General features: G+C 44.7%; 6 protein-coding genes across 6 annotated transcripts; 3 read left to right on the top strand and 3 right to left on the bottom strand.

Moving 5' to 3' along the window:
* Positions 1–5,378: 5,378 nt before the first annotated feature.
* On the top strand, positions 5,379–8,015 carry PHALS_11346 (Transcription factor TMF, TATA element modulatory factor; the record flags this gene model as incomplete). Its single annotated transcript, XM_024724493.1, has 1 exon — positions 5,379–8,015. The coding sequence occupies one exon, from the start codon at positions 5,379–5,381 to the stop codon at positions 8,013–8,015; it is 2,637 nt and encodes an 878-aa protein (XP_024571835.1).
* Positions 8,016–8,394: 379 nt separating this feature from the next.
* On the bottom strand, positions 8,395–9,259 carry PHALS_11345 (Uncharacterized conserved protein; the record flags this gene model as incomplete). Its single annotated transcript, XM_024724482.1, has 7 exons — positions 8,395–8,430; positions 8,511–8,548; positions 8,635–8,677; positions 8,762–8,860; positions 8,925–9,038; positions 9,100–9,159; positions 9,239–9,259. The coding sequence occupies 7 exons, from the start codon at positions 9,257–9,259 to the stop codon at positions 8,395–8,397; spliced, it is 411 nt and encodes a 136-aa protein (XP_024571834.1).
* A 138-nt stretch (positions 9,260–9,397) lies between these two features.
* On the top strand, positions 9,398–10,924 carry PHALS_11344 (guanine nucleotide-binding protein; the record flags this gene model as incomplete). Its single annotated transcript, XM_024724471.1, has 2 exons — positions 9,398–10,633; positions 10,694–10,924. The coding sequence occupies 2 exons, from the start codon at positions 9,398–9,400 to the stop codon at positions 10,922–10,924; spliced, it is 1,467 nt and encodes a 488-aa protein (XP_024571833.1).
* Positions 10,925–11,156: 232 nt separating this feature from the next.
* Positions 11,157–13,204, bottom strand: PHALS_11343 (Uncharacterized conserved protein; the record flags this gene model as incomplete). The annotated part of the gene is made up of 6 exons (XM_024724458.1): positions 11,157–11,502; positions 11,570–11,646; positions 11,703–12,608; positions 12,698–12,788; positions 12,856–13,109; positions 13,187–13,204. The coding sequence occupies 6 exons, from the start codon at positions 13,202–13,204 to the stop codon at positions 11,157–11,159; spliced, it is 1,692 nt and encodes a 563-aa protein (XP_024571832.1).
* Positions 13,205–13,659: 455 nt separating this feature from the next.
* On the top strand, positions 13,660–14,561 carry PHALS_11342 (enoyl-hydratase; the record flags this gene model as incomplete). Its single annotated transcript, XM_024724447.1, has 2 exons — positions 13,660–13,732; positions 13,789–14,561. 2 exons carry the CDS (start codon positions 13,660–13,662, stop codon positions 14,559–14,561), a joined length of 846 nt encoding a protein of 281 aa, XP_024571831.1.
* Positions 14,562–14,774: 213 nt separating this feature from the next.
* Positions 14,775–16,908, bottom strand: PHALS_11341 (poly polymerase beta; the record flags this gene model as incomplete). Its single annotated transcript, XM_024724436.1, has 8 exons — positions 14,775–15,222; positions 15,348–15,449; positions 15,543–15,589; positions 15,657–15,824; positions 15,900–16,100; positions 16,155–16,503; positions 16,562–16,765; positions 16,832–16,908. The coding sequence occupies 8 exons, from the start codon at positions 16,906–16,908 to the stop codon at positions 14,775–14,777; spliced, it is 1,596 nt and encodes a 531-aa protein (XP_024571830.1).
* Between the last annotated feature and the right edge of the window lie 728 nt (positions 16,909–17,636).

Here is a 17,636-nt window from a genome sequence, read left to right as displayed (position 1 = left end):
AAGCCGCCTGCGGTCGGAAGGAGCTTCTGGTAAAAAGGCTGGGTTATTTAGCAATCGATCACACGTGGTAGCCTCTTGATCGCCTCTTCGCGACCGTCGCGATATCGTTCTCGCGTTCGACGCAGGCTCAAAAGACGGACTCCGGTCTCTTCCTTTTATATCTTTCTCCCTATCGTCGTGGATTCGACTAATGACCGCACCTACATCGCGAGCATCTTCGGATTCGGAGTGGACTGCGCTGTTAAATCGACATATCGAATAGCATATCACGAAATTTCAAAAAGCTAGCCATGGTGCTTGCGCCTTGCAGACGGTGGATGTCCACGGATTTGGTCGCGTGGACCCATGCCCAGAATCGATTGTCGGTTATCTAGACAGAATCAAGATGTAATTGCAGGATGTAAGGTACGTACATGAGACTTCGTGGGTCTCCTACAGCACGTGTAATCGGTCTGATGGCGCAAAATTACGCGGTTTAAGTCATAACTCGAGCTTCTATTTGTCTGATTTGGAAGGATATACTTACCGGAGTAATCGACCTCGCAATCAGCAGCCATCTGCTTCCTGTCAGCAAACCAACTCTCACGATCATTCGTTTGGGGTATCGACGCTCAGATTGATTCTCGTGACTCCAAGGATGATGCCCAGGCGACAACACCAAGGGGGGTTCGACTGTCGACCCTCGTGCCAAAGCCGTGGCTCTATAAATTTTTTTGAATAAGCCTGCGTGACATCCAGGTTGAAACTTGAGTCGTCGCGACGGTAGAATCTGAGAAGCTCTACGTAAAGCGTCGAATGGGTTCTTAGCCTGTGTGGTAGGTCGATAGTACACGCATTCTCATGGATGATACTAATAGACCGGTGGAACAATATAATAACTTCGAGGTTTTCAAACTTGGGACTACATCGTCTGATAGGCTCTTAGTACTAAGTAGTACACAATCCCCAAGTAAAAAAACGTTTTGCCTTGATGACCTCGTCTATCTGTGTATTCCTGTTGCAGATATTGTGCATTTGCCATTGCGCTTCGCACCCGTGTGATTACATTTACACGTCTCATGATGGATGAAATTAGGGTATCCTTGTACTTGTGCTTCATATTTGCATCATTGATTGTACCCATCTGGGAGGTAACGATTTGCCGAGCTCCTCCCTCACTTACATTAGAGACATCACCCATCGCACGAAATAGTATTTGCAGGTGTCGCAAGCCATTTATACATAGTGGCGTATATCCAGTGGATGAACGAAATGAAATGCTCACAGTAAGCTCAACCAATAATATTAACGAAACCCATTCTGTGGATTTTTTGCACAGAAGCTTCTAATACATCACAGACCACTCGTTTAGCACATTCTGTTTGCCCATCGGTCTCCGGGTGTGCCACTGTAAGCGAGTGCCAAGAATGCGGGACAGTTCTTTTATAAAAGATACTCGTAAATCTTGCTCACTATCAGAGATAGTGGCGTCTGAAAATCCGTACCTGCGAAAAACGTGATTTATGAACTATCTGGCCAAACCTTCAACTTAATGGCGGAGCGATGCGAGCCATCGTGCTGAGTCTGTCAACAAAGACGGGCACCCCATTGTGGCCATCAGCATTCTTGGAGAATCCGAAATAAAGTCCAGACCGACTGACCTCCAACAGTCAGAAGGAACAGGAGGAATGTGCTGGCACATGTGTGTGCCGTGTGTTTTACGCGCTGACAAATATCGCATGTTTTCACGGATCATGCCACCCACTTGTACATGTGGGGCTGCCAAAATTGGACACTGAGAAATTGGTAGATCTTTTCACGTCCAAGTGACCGGCAATCGGCGTATCATACGCCGATTACACTATCTTGTACTTCGAATCATCGTTGTGGGGAATTTCTATCCGTGGCTCGTCGTCACGTGTAGCTTCATAGTGAAGAAAACCAACCTGTACATCATGACGATGTATTTTTGAATTCAAGCGACCAGGAAGATTGTCATGAAATTCCATATCACTCGATAACAGTGCTCTGATGATAAGATTGCAATGTTCATTCTTTTCAAACGCTCAACGTATCACATTGAGTAAATTGCTTTCGATACTGCTGATATGAGCTAGCTAGTAATCAGGACGACATGACAACGCGTCTGCCAGCACGTTTAGTTCCCTGGTTTGTACGTGACCGTGAAGTTGTTATCTGCGAAGAATGACAACAAGCGAGCATTTCGCTGTGACAAATGATGCGACTGAACTGCATGGTGCAAGCTTGCGTGATACGTGTAGACGAATAACGGAGTTGAACCCAAGAGATGAACACAAAATTTCACCAGAGCATTTGTCAAGAGCTCCTTGTCGCGGATAGGGTAGCTCGCTTCAGCTGCCGCGATTGAAACGACACGATTGGAAAGTCTCTTTCTGAGTCCTTTGCAATAATGCACAGCCGATTGCAAGCACATGAGCGTCGCACACCACGCTATACGGCTTCGTAGCATCTAGTAAAGCGAGTTATTGTGCCTTCATGAAGCTATTCTTGATTTGAGTAAATACTTTAGTGGATGACCACTCCCAAAGAACGTCCTTCTTCAGCAGGGTTGATACAAGGTGTACCATTTCCGCGTAGTTACGCGAGAAGCGATGCAGGTAATTCGACAAAGCAATTCATTTCCTCAAATCATTTTGATTTCGTGGCGTCTACCACACCACGATTGCTTTGACCTTCTCAGTGTCTGCACGAACACAATGTTCACCAACATAGCAACTGAGGACCAGTTCTTCGTTGGCACTTCGCAAGATTCGCTTGCAATGGATTCACGCATACATTCTTGCGCCACACGGAGGTGCTCCACAGCTCCCCCATCTTCGTCCTTCAAATGAGCGAAAATATCGTCAAAATAGGTCTATCGGAAGCGCCGCAGTGGTTGTAACAGATCAAAGACCAATTGATTGATAAATTGATGGGGATAGCCCCTGTTGCATCACAAGCCACTCCCATAGCATACCAGACGGTTTAACAAACCCGTCACAAGAACGCCTTCCTCCCTCATCAAGATTTTTTAATATTCATCGACCTAATCAAGCACACTAAACTCTACAGCCGGACATACGATGGTTGATGATATTCTTAAACGTAATCAGCGTTTGCGGGGGAACCGGCTGCGCGTTTAACTTGTTATAGGCGTGAGCAATAAGCCATTTAACATTTGGTTTACGCAATCAACGTCGGTGCGCTGTAAGGGTGCTTTCTCTTCATCACCAAACCAGCAGCTTGCTTTTGAGCATAGATATCATCGATGTACTCATGTTGTTCAGAGATAGTGGCCACTGTCTAAGCAACGCATCTTTGAGCCGGGTTCTCGATCAATTTCGTTTCGGACTCAACGTTCGGGTGGAAGATCGGAGGGTGGGTTCGCACTAAGGACGCCATCCTTGTATTCCATTACAAGTGAATGATAAGGATTATTATAATTCGCCGATCCTAGGTATAATTTCACACGCTGTTGAAATTCCTCAAGAAATAAATCATTCATAACTGATGATGTGAATAGTTCGGGCTGAACTGACCTTCGACTGTAGCAATACGACCTCTGCAATTGCATCACACTTGAGGTCGTGTAGGTAGTCATCTTAAGTAATTTCATCGAGCCGAGCCAGCTCTTCCATCGTCGGTAACGGTGTCAAAAGTACCTGTTCTCTTAATCTCAGAACCAGTCGGTGCATCTACAATACGTAGACTAGCATATTTGCATGCTATATTTCTATCATGGGGAGTGGTAAGCTGTACTAACTCACCCGCAGACTCAATAGCATCCAAAGCGGGAGAATCAGTACCGCGATTAACAAATTCCGTTGATTCCTTCACATGTGCCTGCTCAGCCATACACTAGGTGAAAGGATCACCTACGTAGTCTTGTGGTCAACTGTACCTACTGACTTACAATTCGACTCAAGCACTAAATTAATGGGAGTGTAAGCATATTCAGCCACAGTCGATTCCTTTGACTTTCCTTTATACACTGTCGACAAAATTCTTCTATCGTGAGGGGGCAACAACCGGCATCTGTCCCTCATTAATTCGTTCCGTTGGGCAAATCACCATGCACCAACGAATCATTTGATTCAAGCGGCCAGTTCCCAGTACCGATCGACACACTTACTGAGTGACCACCCGCGACCACCCCATATAGCTTCATATCCTCTCTAACCTGGAAAATGTCAATTGCATGACATATACCAATGAACTGTGGATCATTTCCAACCGCATACGACTGTCGAGCGCTTGAGTGATTTTTCTGTTATATAGTGAAAGTGAATTCATCACTCCAAAAAGTTTCACCTACGCCAGGAGAGCAACTTTTAATCGTTCTCGATCGCCAATCAATTTATGACTCGTACTATTTAAACCACGGTATACCTCAAATCCGTTCAATCCGTTTGTCCGCCTCGGGGACTGTAAATGCTCCTTCGAGCTGACCACCGCACCAGTGGCCAACTTCACTGAGAAAAAGACATTGCTTCTACTTGGTGTATCTGAAAGCACTGAATCGTTTCAAGCAAAACTTTGCTTCCGCGTGTTGTTATGCAGCGCGCCGGAGTCAATCAAGAATATAAAGGGATGACCATTACCCTTTACACTCGCTGTAACCACGAGGAGACCACTCCGACTCGTGTCGTTAACGAAGGATAACGATCTTTTGAAATCCAAACTTCCGGAGTGTCTTCTTTCACCTCACTCACAAAAGTTAATCACTGCCCCAGCAAACCGCCCTCCGGCATTTCCCGAACGCTTCGTGGTATGGTACCACGTGACTCGGGGCCATTACGACGAGAGCCATGTTGAGAGGGGGTTTCTCACGTGGACAATCACGGCGTATGTGACCGGATTGTTGACATTCGTAGCGAACTTGCTGTCGACGGACAGTTATTTTGCTAAGATTTATCGGTTCCGGTTCTCCAGTACCAGCAGCCACTGCTTCCATCGGGTTGATTGATTGCGCGCTGTACCTGTTGCCTCATCGATGCGCGAAGTCTGCGTCGTTGCTCTTAATCTGGCCGCCCCGGTTCCTACCTTGCTTCGAAGGTATATTTGGATAAACAAATAATCTATCAATTCGTTCTCGGTTGTGAAATGGTGCGAAACGGCATATGATGTGTATGGATCACAAATGGCTTAAAGAATCTTGATTTTGACATGAACAATCTCTTATGACAGTGGCTCTTGTTGATATTTACTGATTTTTTTCTTCGTTGCTGCAGAATTCACTTCCTCACAGTTGCACACTATACCGTCTAGCTTGGTTTAATGTACTGCTCACCTTATTGTGACTTTCCATCTTTTGCAATTTTCCTCACAAATGCTATCATTCTAAACTGAATTTTCCGGAAAAGATTTATAATTTTGCAATGTCGTCGGCATGGGGCGGCTGGGGTACCAAACTAAATGTGACGTCCATTGTGTCGCAAGGACTCGAACAGGTTCGAAATTTGCGCGATGACGTAGAGAAGTCATTTGATCAAGTGGTCACAGGTGTGCCTGGCGTCCGTGGGCCACTGCCGCTCACGGTTTCTGGATACACAATTCGGGATCAGATTGCAAGCGAGGCCAATGAAATAAATTCTGGAACAGAACAAATTGAAGCGAGAATTGAAGATGTTGAATTGCGTGAAATGCGCAGCGAAGATAGAACTGTGTGCATGAAGTCGGAGAAACTACCAAGTGGGAACAAGACTGCGGTTATCGAGGCAGATGTTACACAGTTTGATACTCAGCAAGATCCTCTAGAATATGATGAAAAGGTAACTGGGAACTCTAGAGATGAATTGGATCTAGCAGCCAATGCTTTGACGAAGCCTGAAAATAACGAAAAGCGGAAGAATGAGACTATTGTCGAGACTAAACAGATGGAGCTGGAAGAACTACCACAAGAGATGGAAGTTGAGATTGAGCGAAAAGACGTAGAAATCAATGTGTATGTGAAGGAGGAAGATTGTCCAGATGAGCAGAAGCGAGAGCTAGAGCAGAACGAATTAAAAGCTGAGTGGAAGGAGGCGGAGCCTGCAGTAAATTCTAGTCCAGTTGAAGATGAAGAAAAAAGTCTAGAAACGTCAGCAACAGAAAAAGTAATCGAAAAAGAGTTGGAAATTATTGATGGCGACGACGTGTCAAGTTTGCGGAAGAAGCTGGCAATGAGAGAATCTCAGTTACTGGCAACTTCAATGACAATCCAAGAGTTGCATGATGAGCTAGACAAGACATGTCATCGCGAAGTTGTAGCGGTAGAACGTGCACAATTTCTGACCGAACAGCTGGAAAACATGCGTCATGAAGTAACAAAATTGACGCAGCTGCATCGAGACACAAGTACAAGTCAGAATGCTGATGTTCTGGCTCTACAACAAGCGCTGGCTGAAAAAGAGGAGAAGCTTAGTGCGTTACTAGACGAAGGTCAAGTGCTTTCTGTGAAGCAGGCGCACCTGGAGCAAAGATTACGAACTTTGCGTAAAGAGAAAAACGAGGTGGAAGCACGAGTTCTGAAATTGCAGACTCAATTGGAATCTTCGATCGAAGAAACAAAAGATTTGTCGACGAAGCTGAAGTGCTGCGAGAAGGAAAAGACACGCCTCGCATCTGAAAATCAAGAATTTATAGGCATTACAGACACAATGAAGATAAAGCTACAAAGGTCGGAGCAAGAAGCTAAAGACGCGAAGTGTCAGGTAGAAAATCTTCAAAGTCGAATCGAAAAGCTGACACGGGAAGTGACTAGCAAAACCGACGAACTGGACAGTTTGAAGACGTCAATCAAGTCTTCCGAAGCTCTTAACCTTGAAAAAGAGGAGCTTCAACACACAGTTTTGTTTCTTCAAGAGAGTATTCGCGACCTGGAGCAGGACGCAGCTCGTCGTGAAGAAATGGCTCGAGCAGAGATTGCCGATTTTAAGCGCAAGTGGCAGGAAGCAGTGGCTCGTGTAGAATTGTTGGGGCTTAGTGTATCTGAAGCCACACAACCTTTCCTTCGTCAAATTCATGATTTACAAGAAGAGCAGCGTGCGAGACAAGAGAGCTGGAAAGCCACTGAGGCAGCACTTCTTGGCAGGATCGAGGAGGCGAACGAACAGCGTCGTGTGACTGAACAAGAAAAATTTGACATGGAGCAGCAAGTAAACGAATTTAGAGTAAAGGTGGAGGAGAACGAACTTGAATTGTCAAAAAGGCAGACTGAGCTGGTTCGTGCACAAGAAGCTCTGGAAAGAACGAAGGAGGAAGAATATGGCTTACGTGGACAAGTGGACGCACTTCAGATTGACTTATATCAGGCGAAGCATCAGCGCGACGCCGAAGCGGCCGCGAAAGAAAAACTACAGGAACGATTGGACGCTCTTGCAAAGATTCCCGTGAAGCTAGAGATGTCAGCCGCCGTCACAGCTGAATCTGAACAGACTCGGGAGAATGAGGTACAGCTTCGACAAGACTTAGAATGGCACCGACAAGAGCTGAAGCGCTTAAAGAACGCGATGGCTGCCAGATCGTCTACTGGCTCTCCTTCACAACAATATTTTGGAGAATGTGGCATTGATGGTGAAAGTCATGAATGCGCGCAAATGTCTGAGGCGTCCATATTAAAAGCAGCGCTGGAGACTACAAATAGCGACTCGATCAATTCGAAAGATGGCAATATGTCAGTTTTAGGACTGAATCAACTACAACAGAGACTGCGTCTACGTGAGGGTGAGAATCGAATGCTTAAGCAGCAGATTGAAGCTCTGGAGGCTCGACAAAAGCAAACAACAGATGAGATCGTTCGCTTAAGCTCGCGCAACGCTCTGCTTGAAAGTGGTGAGGCGCAGCGTGAGCAAGTACAGCTCGAATTCGAAAAGTTACAAAAACATCAAGTGGTTCTGCTTGAGCTGTTTGGAGAGAAAGAAGAACAAGTTGAAGAATTACAGGCCGAAGTGAGCGAGCTTAGAGCATTTTATCGGAAGCAACTTGACACATTGGCCACTCACAACGATACGCAGCAGAAAAAGCGTGAAAAATAGTAACACCAACGATGTGGTTTGTACATCTCGAAGAAAGGCATGATCTCGAGATTTCGAGATGCTGATGGACAGTGAGATGTCGCCATTTAGAGTTGTCATTGTTAGTTAGCCTAGGCAAACCATATTTGGCATGTTGAGCGTGGAGGTGCCAGATACGATGGCTTTGAAGCTAAAGTTGTGACACCGCAGGCTTTAACTGGCGATCTTAAAGTACAACAAAGCGAGCGTGCTGATGTTTGACAGGGCCGGCAATTGCAGCGCAATGTTGATATCGAAGATTGATAGTCAGCGGGCAAAACTTTCCATGTGTCCGGATGATGACGAAAACGAACTCCTCAATGGGCAGACTAAATCAAGTACCGCTGAGTATGAGATGTGGCTAGTATTGCCTGATCGCCTCCAGAACAAAGCAACACTGCGACATTGTGCGGAGAACAGTTTGGGATAAATATAATATTGCTCTCGTCGTGCTCGCACACTAGTACATCAACTTACTGGCAAATCCCGAAGAAAGGATAAAGGCTCATCTAGTTCTATCCAAACCAAAATGTAGACAAAAGCTAGAGTTCGTCTTCTTCCAGCAGCATGTTTGGTACAGCGTTTGTAATTGGGTAAATACGTCCGCAATTGTTACAAATCAGTTCTCCCTCCACAATATTGGTCTATAAAAACCAGATCATCAGTTGTTAGCAATTAGCTGCAAAGCCAACATGTTACTTAACAATTTTCATGAGTTTTATACTTACGTCGAAAATTACACGATGAATTAATTTCAGCAGCTCTTCCTGCTGTGATATATCGCTCGGTATTTGTTGTGGTAGAATTGGTACTTCGGGATGGTTTAACTGCACACAAAGTAGCTCACAACCTCATGCCAAGCTTAAATAACTCAAATGTAGTGCAACATACCTCCTTGGTAGTTTCACACAACGCCTGGTAGTCAATGGTGTTCATGATGTGCAACATAAAACTTTTGCTAAATTGCGTCTCTAGTACCACAACGCCATCCATTTCCGGTGCAATCTATAGCATCAATTTGTTTACAATTTCCGTGCTTCACTAAGCTACATTGTGATAGACGCACTCGAAGTGGAAAATTAAGTGGACGAGCTCCTGCCTCACGTCCCGCTGTATCGGTGCATGTCTGTTCAGAGCCAAAAAAAATATTCATGTTACAAAATGTTGACAGCTGTGTTGTTCGCGTAGCAGCTTTAGCCACGCACTTTGACACGACAAACGAGCATGTTGTGGGTCAGGAGCCGCATAGTCTTTCAAATGAACATGCACTATTTACTAAGTGGATCAAATTAACTATATTTCTACCAATCATGATTCGAAAATTGAACGACTGGAGCAGGCAGCTACATTATTAAGACGTCAAGATGGTCAAGAAGAAAGGAAAGTCTAAGCGTTTATCACTGCATAAGAAATACAAGATTGCTCGTAAGGTGCGCGAGCATAAGCGGCAGGAGCGTAAGGCGGAAAAGTTAAGTCAACACAAGAAGAAAAAGGATCCAGGAATTCCTAATAATTGGCCATTCAAGGAGGAGTTATTACTGCAAGTCGAACAGGCACGTTTGGCCGAAATTGATGCCCAGCGTCTTGCACAACAACAACGAAAAGAGGACAAGAAAAAGGCTAAACAGCTTGCAAAGCTCCAGCGTTGCAACGACATCGCCGCTGTCACTCCGCTTAGCATCGAGCTACAGGCTAAAAAAGACCTTAAACATGCCGTGCAATCGGCTGATGTGGTGTTTGTTGTGCTAGATGCCCGAGATCCACAGGGTTCTCGATCTCTCTCACTTGAAGATGGACTTGTGGCAAAGGGAAAAAAGAAAGTTGTGCTTGTACTTAACAAGATTGACCTCGTGACGGCCGATACAGCGCAAAAGTGGACCACGTACTTACGTCGATTCCATCCAACCATCCCTGTGCGTGCTTTGAACACCCAAATCTCAGACAGCACCAGAAAGACCAAGCAGGAAAAGGGTCACAAAGCGTTGTACGATCGCCAACAGGAAATCAGTGGTATGCGCGACAATGGAGAGGTGCAACCACTTCGCGTATTTCTAGACGAATTGGCCAATAAGTCGGACAATTCTATCCGAATCGCTATTGTGGGGTACCCTAATGTAGGCAAGAGCACCCTCATTAATTCAATCAAACGTCGCCAGATGGTGAATGTATCCAGCAGCCCACAGTCAACTAAAACAGCACAAGAAGTCCACTATGGAGGAAAGATCATGCTTATCGACTGTCCTGCTCTTGATCCAGCCTACAGTGACGAGTCATCTGCCATTTTACGTCACGGAATCGCTGGTGTTTTTGTGGAAGACCCTGTTCCAGTTGTGAAAAGTGCGATTGAGCGTGCCGACGCTCTGAATCTTATGCATGCGCTGCAGATCCCTGTGTTCCGCGATCACGAAGAATTCTTAGCCAAGCTGGCTATTAAGCGCAACATGCTGCGCAAGGGCGGCGATCCAGATATTCTTACGGTAGCACGAGTGTTCTTGCAGAATTTAGGTAAAGGTGTGTTTAGCCCGTCGTGCTTACCACCGGCTAAATCAAAATCGCGATTTGAGATGCCTTCATGGTATAAGGAATTGGATCTGTCAAAGGTATGGATGAAGTATTAAAATGTGAGTTTGAATTGTAATTTAATCTTTTGTGCTTTTCAGCTTCCTGATGCTGAAACATTGCTCTACAGTTCGAATCCGACTGGCCACAAGCGCGTGCTTACGTTCAAGGCGTCTCCTGCTTCCCACGTTGCTGGCGAGACGACTGAATATGACCTCATAATGGGTATGCTACCGGAAAACGACGGTCTTACATCGGAAGAAGAGGATAGTGACGACAACGATGGCGACGATGGCGACGAAGACGAAGATGTTGTTATGGATGAGAAATAATAGGATTAGATGACTCTAGACTGATGATGATGATACATGTACTAATTAATCTTGAAGCATTGTAGTCGATTCTCACTTTGTCTTCTTTATAAAAGGCATTTTCTACCTTACAAGCTCATTCGCAAATTATTCATCACGCCAAAATTTCAGTTCCAAAACAATCTAGCATTTTAAAACAGGTACGCTATGACACTTATAAGAGACGATAGCATGAGCGGACAAATGTTGACGTTTACTTGTCAGACTGCAGTAACTCTACATGTTCTTCGCGCAAAATAAGTGCCTCACGTAGCATTTCTCCTACCTGATCAGGTGAGAACTCTTCATTAGTTTGAGTCGTCACACGAAATTGGCAGATACACTTGGCCTTTAGACGACGGCATCTGCGACAGATAGGCGGTAAGTTGTCGGCAACTATTTTTGTCTGCATATTTTCCTGGACATCCAACTTGTTTTCAGGGTTTGGAGGTATATCATCATCGGCAACTACGTCGCTCTCCTTGCGTACGGAGTAAAAAAGCTGGAGCAGCTGTGCAAGCTCCATCGTGTCCAGTTTTGTCAACGAAACGATTTGTTTGCTACAAAAGTGCAGAGCATATTTAGGTGATAGTAAGCTTAAGCTTCTGCTTAACTACTGCAGCGTACCTGCGCTCCCCTTTGTGGAGATCCTTCGGCTTTATGTCGTACGTCACAAGCAGCAAAATAGTCGCAAGACAAGTCCACTATTACACAGCACTCGTTAGATAAATTCAAGTAACAACCCAGACATCAATCGTACCAAATGCGTCTTTCGGGTGTCAATGGCATCACGAAGTGCGAAGGTCTTTGTGATCATATCTATCCGGTGATTTGCAAAGCGCTCTAGATCCAGTTTTACTTTCAGCGCAACTTGTGGCAATGATCGTCGCAACATGAGCGAGAGTGAGTTCCAACGCTCAGTGTGGATTTGTCGCGCTCGACGAAGGGCAGCATCGACTTCGCTCTTCGTCATTTCATTACGTGATAAGTACACGTCATAATTTTCATCTTCTTGTGTGAGTAGTGGCAGTCGAGCCACTACCAAATTTGTATTGTGGGTGACCCAATTCGAGATTAATCCCCAAAGGTGACTAAACAATGGCAAATTTTCCAGCTTGACCACTTCATTGTCGTCAAAGTCCGAGATTTCGGAGCTACTTGCCGATGAAGCCTCACTAACGGCCGCATCACTTTTATCACTATCGCTTAACTCTAACTCAATTTCGCTGTTATTTTCTTGACTTTTCTTGACAAACATCTCCAATTTCTTGGCAAGTCTCTCCTTGTGTGCCGGAAAGATATAGCCTTCAATGACACTTGCCTGGTCAGCCTTTGGAAAGTTTCTCTCCGGAGCTGCAGGAGATTCATTTTCAATTAGCTTTATCGGGGTTGTAGCCTCCAGTGCTGGCGAAACGCCCATGGACATTGCGTTCGCAGGTAAGTGATATCGCTCCACAACTCCCAAATCTTGTGTCTTTGCCCACACAGTCTTAGCCATTGGCAGCGGCTTTGACTTGTGAGTTGCTATTTTCGCATCATCTTTCACCTGCTTCTTATCATCGTTGTAGTCAAATGGATTGGGTTTATCCGTTCCGAAAACTTCTACAAGAGACGGCACCAATTGTGGAGGTTTGTGAACCAATTTCGACAACAATAAACGAGCTTGCTTCAATTTAGTTTCAATGTCAAATATGGTTCAAATTAGTATAATTAATCGCAGGATTGAAAAGTAAGGTCTCCAATTGAAGAAAATACCTCTAGACAACGAGGTGAGCAAAATTGGCGCTCGTATTGAGCATCGTAGATTGCTTTGCGAGCTAAAGAGACTCGAAATTTTCCAGAAGTCCTGCATTGTACAATCGGTAGCTCCTCAATATATGAACATTGCAAAAACCAAAATATAAAGTACTCACTTCGACAGGAGGTTCTCGCAGGCTGGAAAAGCGCAGAGCTTGGCAGCGGCACGCTCTTGAAAAATATCTTCCATCTGTCGTCGTTGCAGCATCTTTCCACACATTTCTAGGTATCGCATGGGCACACTCGGCACCAACAACGTCGTCATGAGCGCGAAGGCCTCTTGAACGCTGGAGCCATTGACACTCGTCATGATTGGCAAAAACAAAAGAAGCACTAGATGGGTGGACCACATGAGAAGTGCTATTTGACGCTCATTAGTAATAAAAAATATAATTAGCGAGAGAACATTAAATCACAATAAACATCAAATCACAAGTGCTCCTGTACCTTTGGCTGTGTATTCATCTTAACACGCCCATACTTAATCGACCTATCAAAATTATACACCACGCACCCGTTCTCGCCAGAAGAGACTTCTTTTTCTTGGTTGTTGTCTATTGATTTGTTTTATAATTAATTAGTAATTTTATTATTTCTGAAAACTTAATCAAATTGTACAGGTGCACAAGATCCGGATGGATATAGGAATGATAGATCGAATCGGTGATCACTAGTTCATCGGATCAGTGCTAACACCTGCATCAAAGGAGAAAAACTTTCTTCTTGTATTCCTGATTAATTCTAAGCTTTGGCAACGAGCACAATGACTATAGCAACTGTAACATTTCCATCACTGCGTCAGTTTTATCGATTAGAAGCGTGCCAAACTTCAACTATGCTAGTTCAGCCAATCACAGCAAACCGATCATCACATGCATTTCGCTTTTTGTCACGTCAGAATTAGATTTGCCTTGACTAACATGTTAGCTATGCGTCATTGCTCCTCCTTAGTCGCTTCGCGCTCCGCTATTGCGCGACAGTTTACATCCAACGGTACGATTTGTTTCTTTCTATCAAATATCCACCTCACCATTTCTATCTTGCTGTAGCCAAGTATGAAAACATTTTGACCGAAGTGCGTGATAAAGTGGCCATTATTACTCTGCACCGTCCGAAGGCGCTGAACGCGCTTTGTAGTCCTTTGATTGAGGAACTTAACAGCGCGGCTCAGGCTTTTGATGCTGATAAAAATATTGGTGCTATAGTCATCACAGGTAGCGACAAGGCGTTCGCGGCTGGAGCAGACATTAAGGAGATGGCCACCAAGAGCTTTGTCGAGGCCTACAATAGCAACATGTTTGCCAATTGGGGAGACATCACCAAAATTTCGAAGCCCGTAATCGCCGCTGTTAACGGCTACGCACTAGGTGGTGGCTGCGAGTTGGCCATGCTTTGTGACCTCATCATTGCCGGCGATTCGGCTAAATTTGGCCAGCCCGAGATCACGCTGGGTACAATTCCCGGTTGCGGTGGGACACAGCGTCTCATTCGTGCTGTTGGTAAATCCAAGGCCATGGAGATGATTCTCACGGGAAATATGATTGACGCTCATCAGGCTGAGAAGGATGGTCTCGTGGCTCGCGTTGTCCCTGCGGACCATCTACTTGATGAGGCCTGTAAGACGGCTAACAAGATTGCATCCTTTTCACAACCTGTGGTGAAGATGGCCAAAGAAGCCGTTAATGCAGCGTACGAACAAACGCTGCAGGAAGGTCTCAAATTCGAGAGTCGCCTTTTTTGGAGCTCCTTCGCCACCAAAGACCAAAAAGAAGGCATGTCCGCTTTTGTTAACAAGCGTAAAGCCGAGTTCACGAATGAGTAGATGAATTTACAATGTGATTGTGCAAAGAAAGTTTTAATTTTACTTCTAGCAATATGCTTAAGAAAATTAACTCTGATATGCGTGGAAGCCAGTCGCGTAGAGCTTCAGAACTCCGGTCTTTCGGCTTTCCGTCGCCAAATTTACGCGACTGGCTTCAGTTCTACGTCGCTCTAAGGTCGTTTCGATGCATGGAAAAATCTTCGATAGAACACTCTACGTACCTTTGTTCTTTTTTGATGAGCTAGGCGCACCAGCAGCCATCTCACTCACACCATTTGTGACATCATCGCACTCGCGCTTTTTACATTGCGACTGTTTACTTAAGTGTTTGTGGTTGTCTACCCCATTGTGTGCAGACTCAAGTACCCACATGGGAATCTGCGCCCGTGTAACATGATTGATTTGCAAGTCCATCTCCCCATGACGACCACCCCACTGGTCTGCGTATAACGCAAAGACTTGAATCACGCTAGTAAAATCCACAGTGTGAGACGCATCAGTAGTCGATACTGTTATAGGAGCGGGAAATTTCAATCCAATAAATAGCCACGAGGTATAAACTTCGATCTTTGAAGGATGCTCTAAACTTCCACCTTTGGTATCAATGAAATCGAAGAAGCGAGCAAACGGATGGATTATGACGCCAGGGATCGCTTCCAACCTGATCCAATGCAGCAAAGTCAATCAATAGCAAGATAAATCAGGCAATAAATAGATTTATGTTTCCAACATATTATCCAGAATGCTGGCTGCCTCATGATATGTTAAGACTGAGAATCCACGTACCGGAGAAAGAAATGCCGCAATTTTGACTCGACCCAGCCAAACCAGCCGTCAAAGTCTATAGCATTTGTTGCTGTGATTTGGACACGAAGAAAATGTTTTGATCTACAATTATCGCAAATATTTGAAGTTACAATAACTGCCATTGATCGATAGTAAGTCCAAAGTAAGAATCATTGCGTAAGACGTGAGTGGAACCTTTGAAAAAACTTTGGAGCCATGAACAGCTTTGCCCACGAGTACTTCTGTGCAAAAAATACGGTTTAGTAGCATTATCCCATGATGCCCTTACATATATATCTATGTAAATACCTTATTTTCAATCTCAAGCGTCCGCTGAAATCCCTTTTCGAACTCAGCCTTAAGTATGCGAAGAGTTGACGCCATCACATTAAATGACGAGTTTAACATAGGATATGCCGGTGTGATGATCGGCATTATATGTGATCTATCACGCACGTTAAACTTAGGATTCCAGCCCTTATCGTAAAACAAACAAGCAAACTGTTAGTATATGACGATTGTGGCGACACCATACATCGCGTTGTACATTACCGAGAATTCCAAATTTAATGGATTGTCGACCCGAGCAAGCATAATTGGATTTGGCCAAGTCCACATTTGATAAATTCTAAAGAAGCGCAACAGCAACGTTGCAGGTAACGAATTCGGGTAAAACTGGCAGATACGTGCCACCAAAATAGCCCAGTTGACGCCACCAAGAAAGCCCAATACGTTGGAGTAAACGCCTCGAACCTATCCATAAAAGATTAAGTACAATATGAGAATTTTTGTTCCTACCTCACATACCCGAGCCCAATGTTTAATAGCAATCAACGTCGTTCGAAATCGTTCCTGATTGGGTACAAGTTGCAAAATTCGCTCTGTTACGCGAACACCATTGCAGCTTCGTACCGCGGCCTCGTCGATTCCTCGAAGTAGTTGGTCATCCAGCATATCAAGATTCTCTGATATTGAGTCAAGATTCAAGGATACAAACAACAAGTCTACTGGAATTCCGTCCACATGCATCTTAATCACTGGCACGAATGCGTCGCTAATCACGCGTAGCTTTGTAACTTTTGGCTCTGCTTCCAACAGAATAGGCACCTTTTTGAAAAAACTTTCACGCGAACAATGTCTTGGCGCAACACATAATCTGTACGTGTAAGCACTATCAATAAACTACCATTTGCCAAAAGCTCAGGCTCACGAACGTGTCGATGTCAGCGTCGCAGCTCTGCACACCGAGTCGACAGGAGCCAAACGTACGCAGCCGCACATGCTTAAGACATGCCTCAGCTTCACTATAAATTGCTTTTCCTTCGTTTTGCGCATATTTCTGCACTATGCGGTGCAGTTTGTTCAGAACCTGCTCACGTCGTGCCAATTGCTCTTCGCTCTCGTACAGTCCGAAAGACCTTAAATAAAAAACGTGGTCTTGAGGTGACTTAAGCAATGGTGCGATCGAAGCAATCAAATCTTACCGCAGTGTCTGCAGTAACTCGTCGTTCATGCGCTCATCCTCCTCTGAGGGCCCCGCTGTTGAGAGCGGCGTCGTCATGACGTCTACTAAGTATTACAAAAACGAAAATTCAAGAAGACATTTTTGATATTAGTGAGTGGCTTTTCAATCTTAAATTTGACATTGGTTTTGGGTAATGAATCTACATAAAGTCGAGAATGATAAATGCCGAGCACCTGTTGGTGGTACGACGTTAGTCTTTGCGAATTCCGCTTCTACAAAAGTGCTGCATGCTACAGCCCACTCTTAGTTGTGGTCTTCAGCGAAAGCGCGACGCACTGTTGTGTCGTCTCGAATTTTTGAGACATTGATTTATTACTAGTACACGTCATACTATGACGAAGCTATCGTTGAATACGATGTGCGGCTTAGTTTTAAAAGTGTCTGTATTAGGGAATTTAATACGACATCGACTACTCTACTTTACCTCGTCTAAGATCTGGTCTTGATACGTAACAATTGCTGATATACAATTGACAAAGTCTTGCGAGGTCTTGGGTTGTACCTTGATCTTTGCACTTCGATCGTGCATGATACGGATAAGTTGAGTCCTTGCCTTGATTTCTATTAAAGACTTGATTCCTTGATTGGGTCGAAGTGTGTAGTGAAGTATTTCACATCTAAGAGAAGACTTGAGATTGTTTTTATGCCAAAAAGCGAACGGTGAACAATCCTCTGTTGGTTTGCATGAAGACACCCAATGACACCGTGTTCTCGAGAGTCGATAGCACACACCGAAGCGAAGCTTGTTGCACGTCATCGTACAT

The sequence above is a fragment of the Plasmopara halstedii genome (assembly GCF_900000015.1).
Source record: "Plasmopara halstedii genome assembly, contig: Scaffold_54, whole genome shotgun sequence".
Taxonomy (NCBI): domain Eukaryota; phylum Oomycota; class Peronosporomycetes; order Peronosporales; family Peronosporaceae; genus Plasmopara; species Plasmopara halstedii.
The sequence above is the reverse complement of the archived record's forward strand: the minus strand, read 5'-3'. Positions and strand labels throughout refer to the sequence as shown.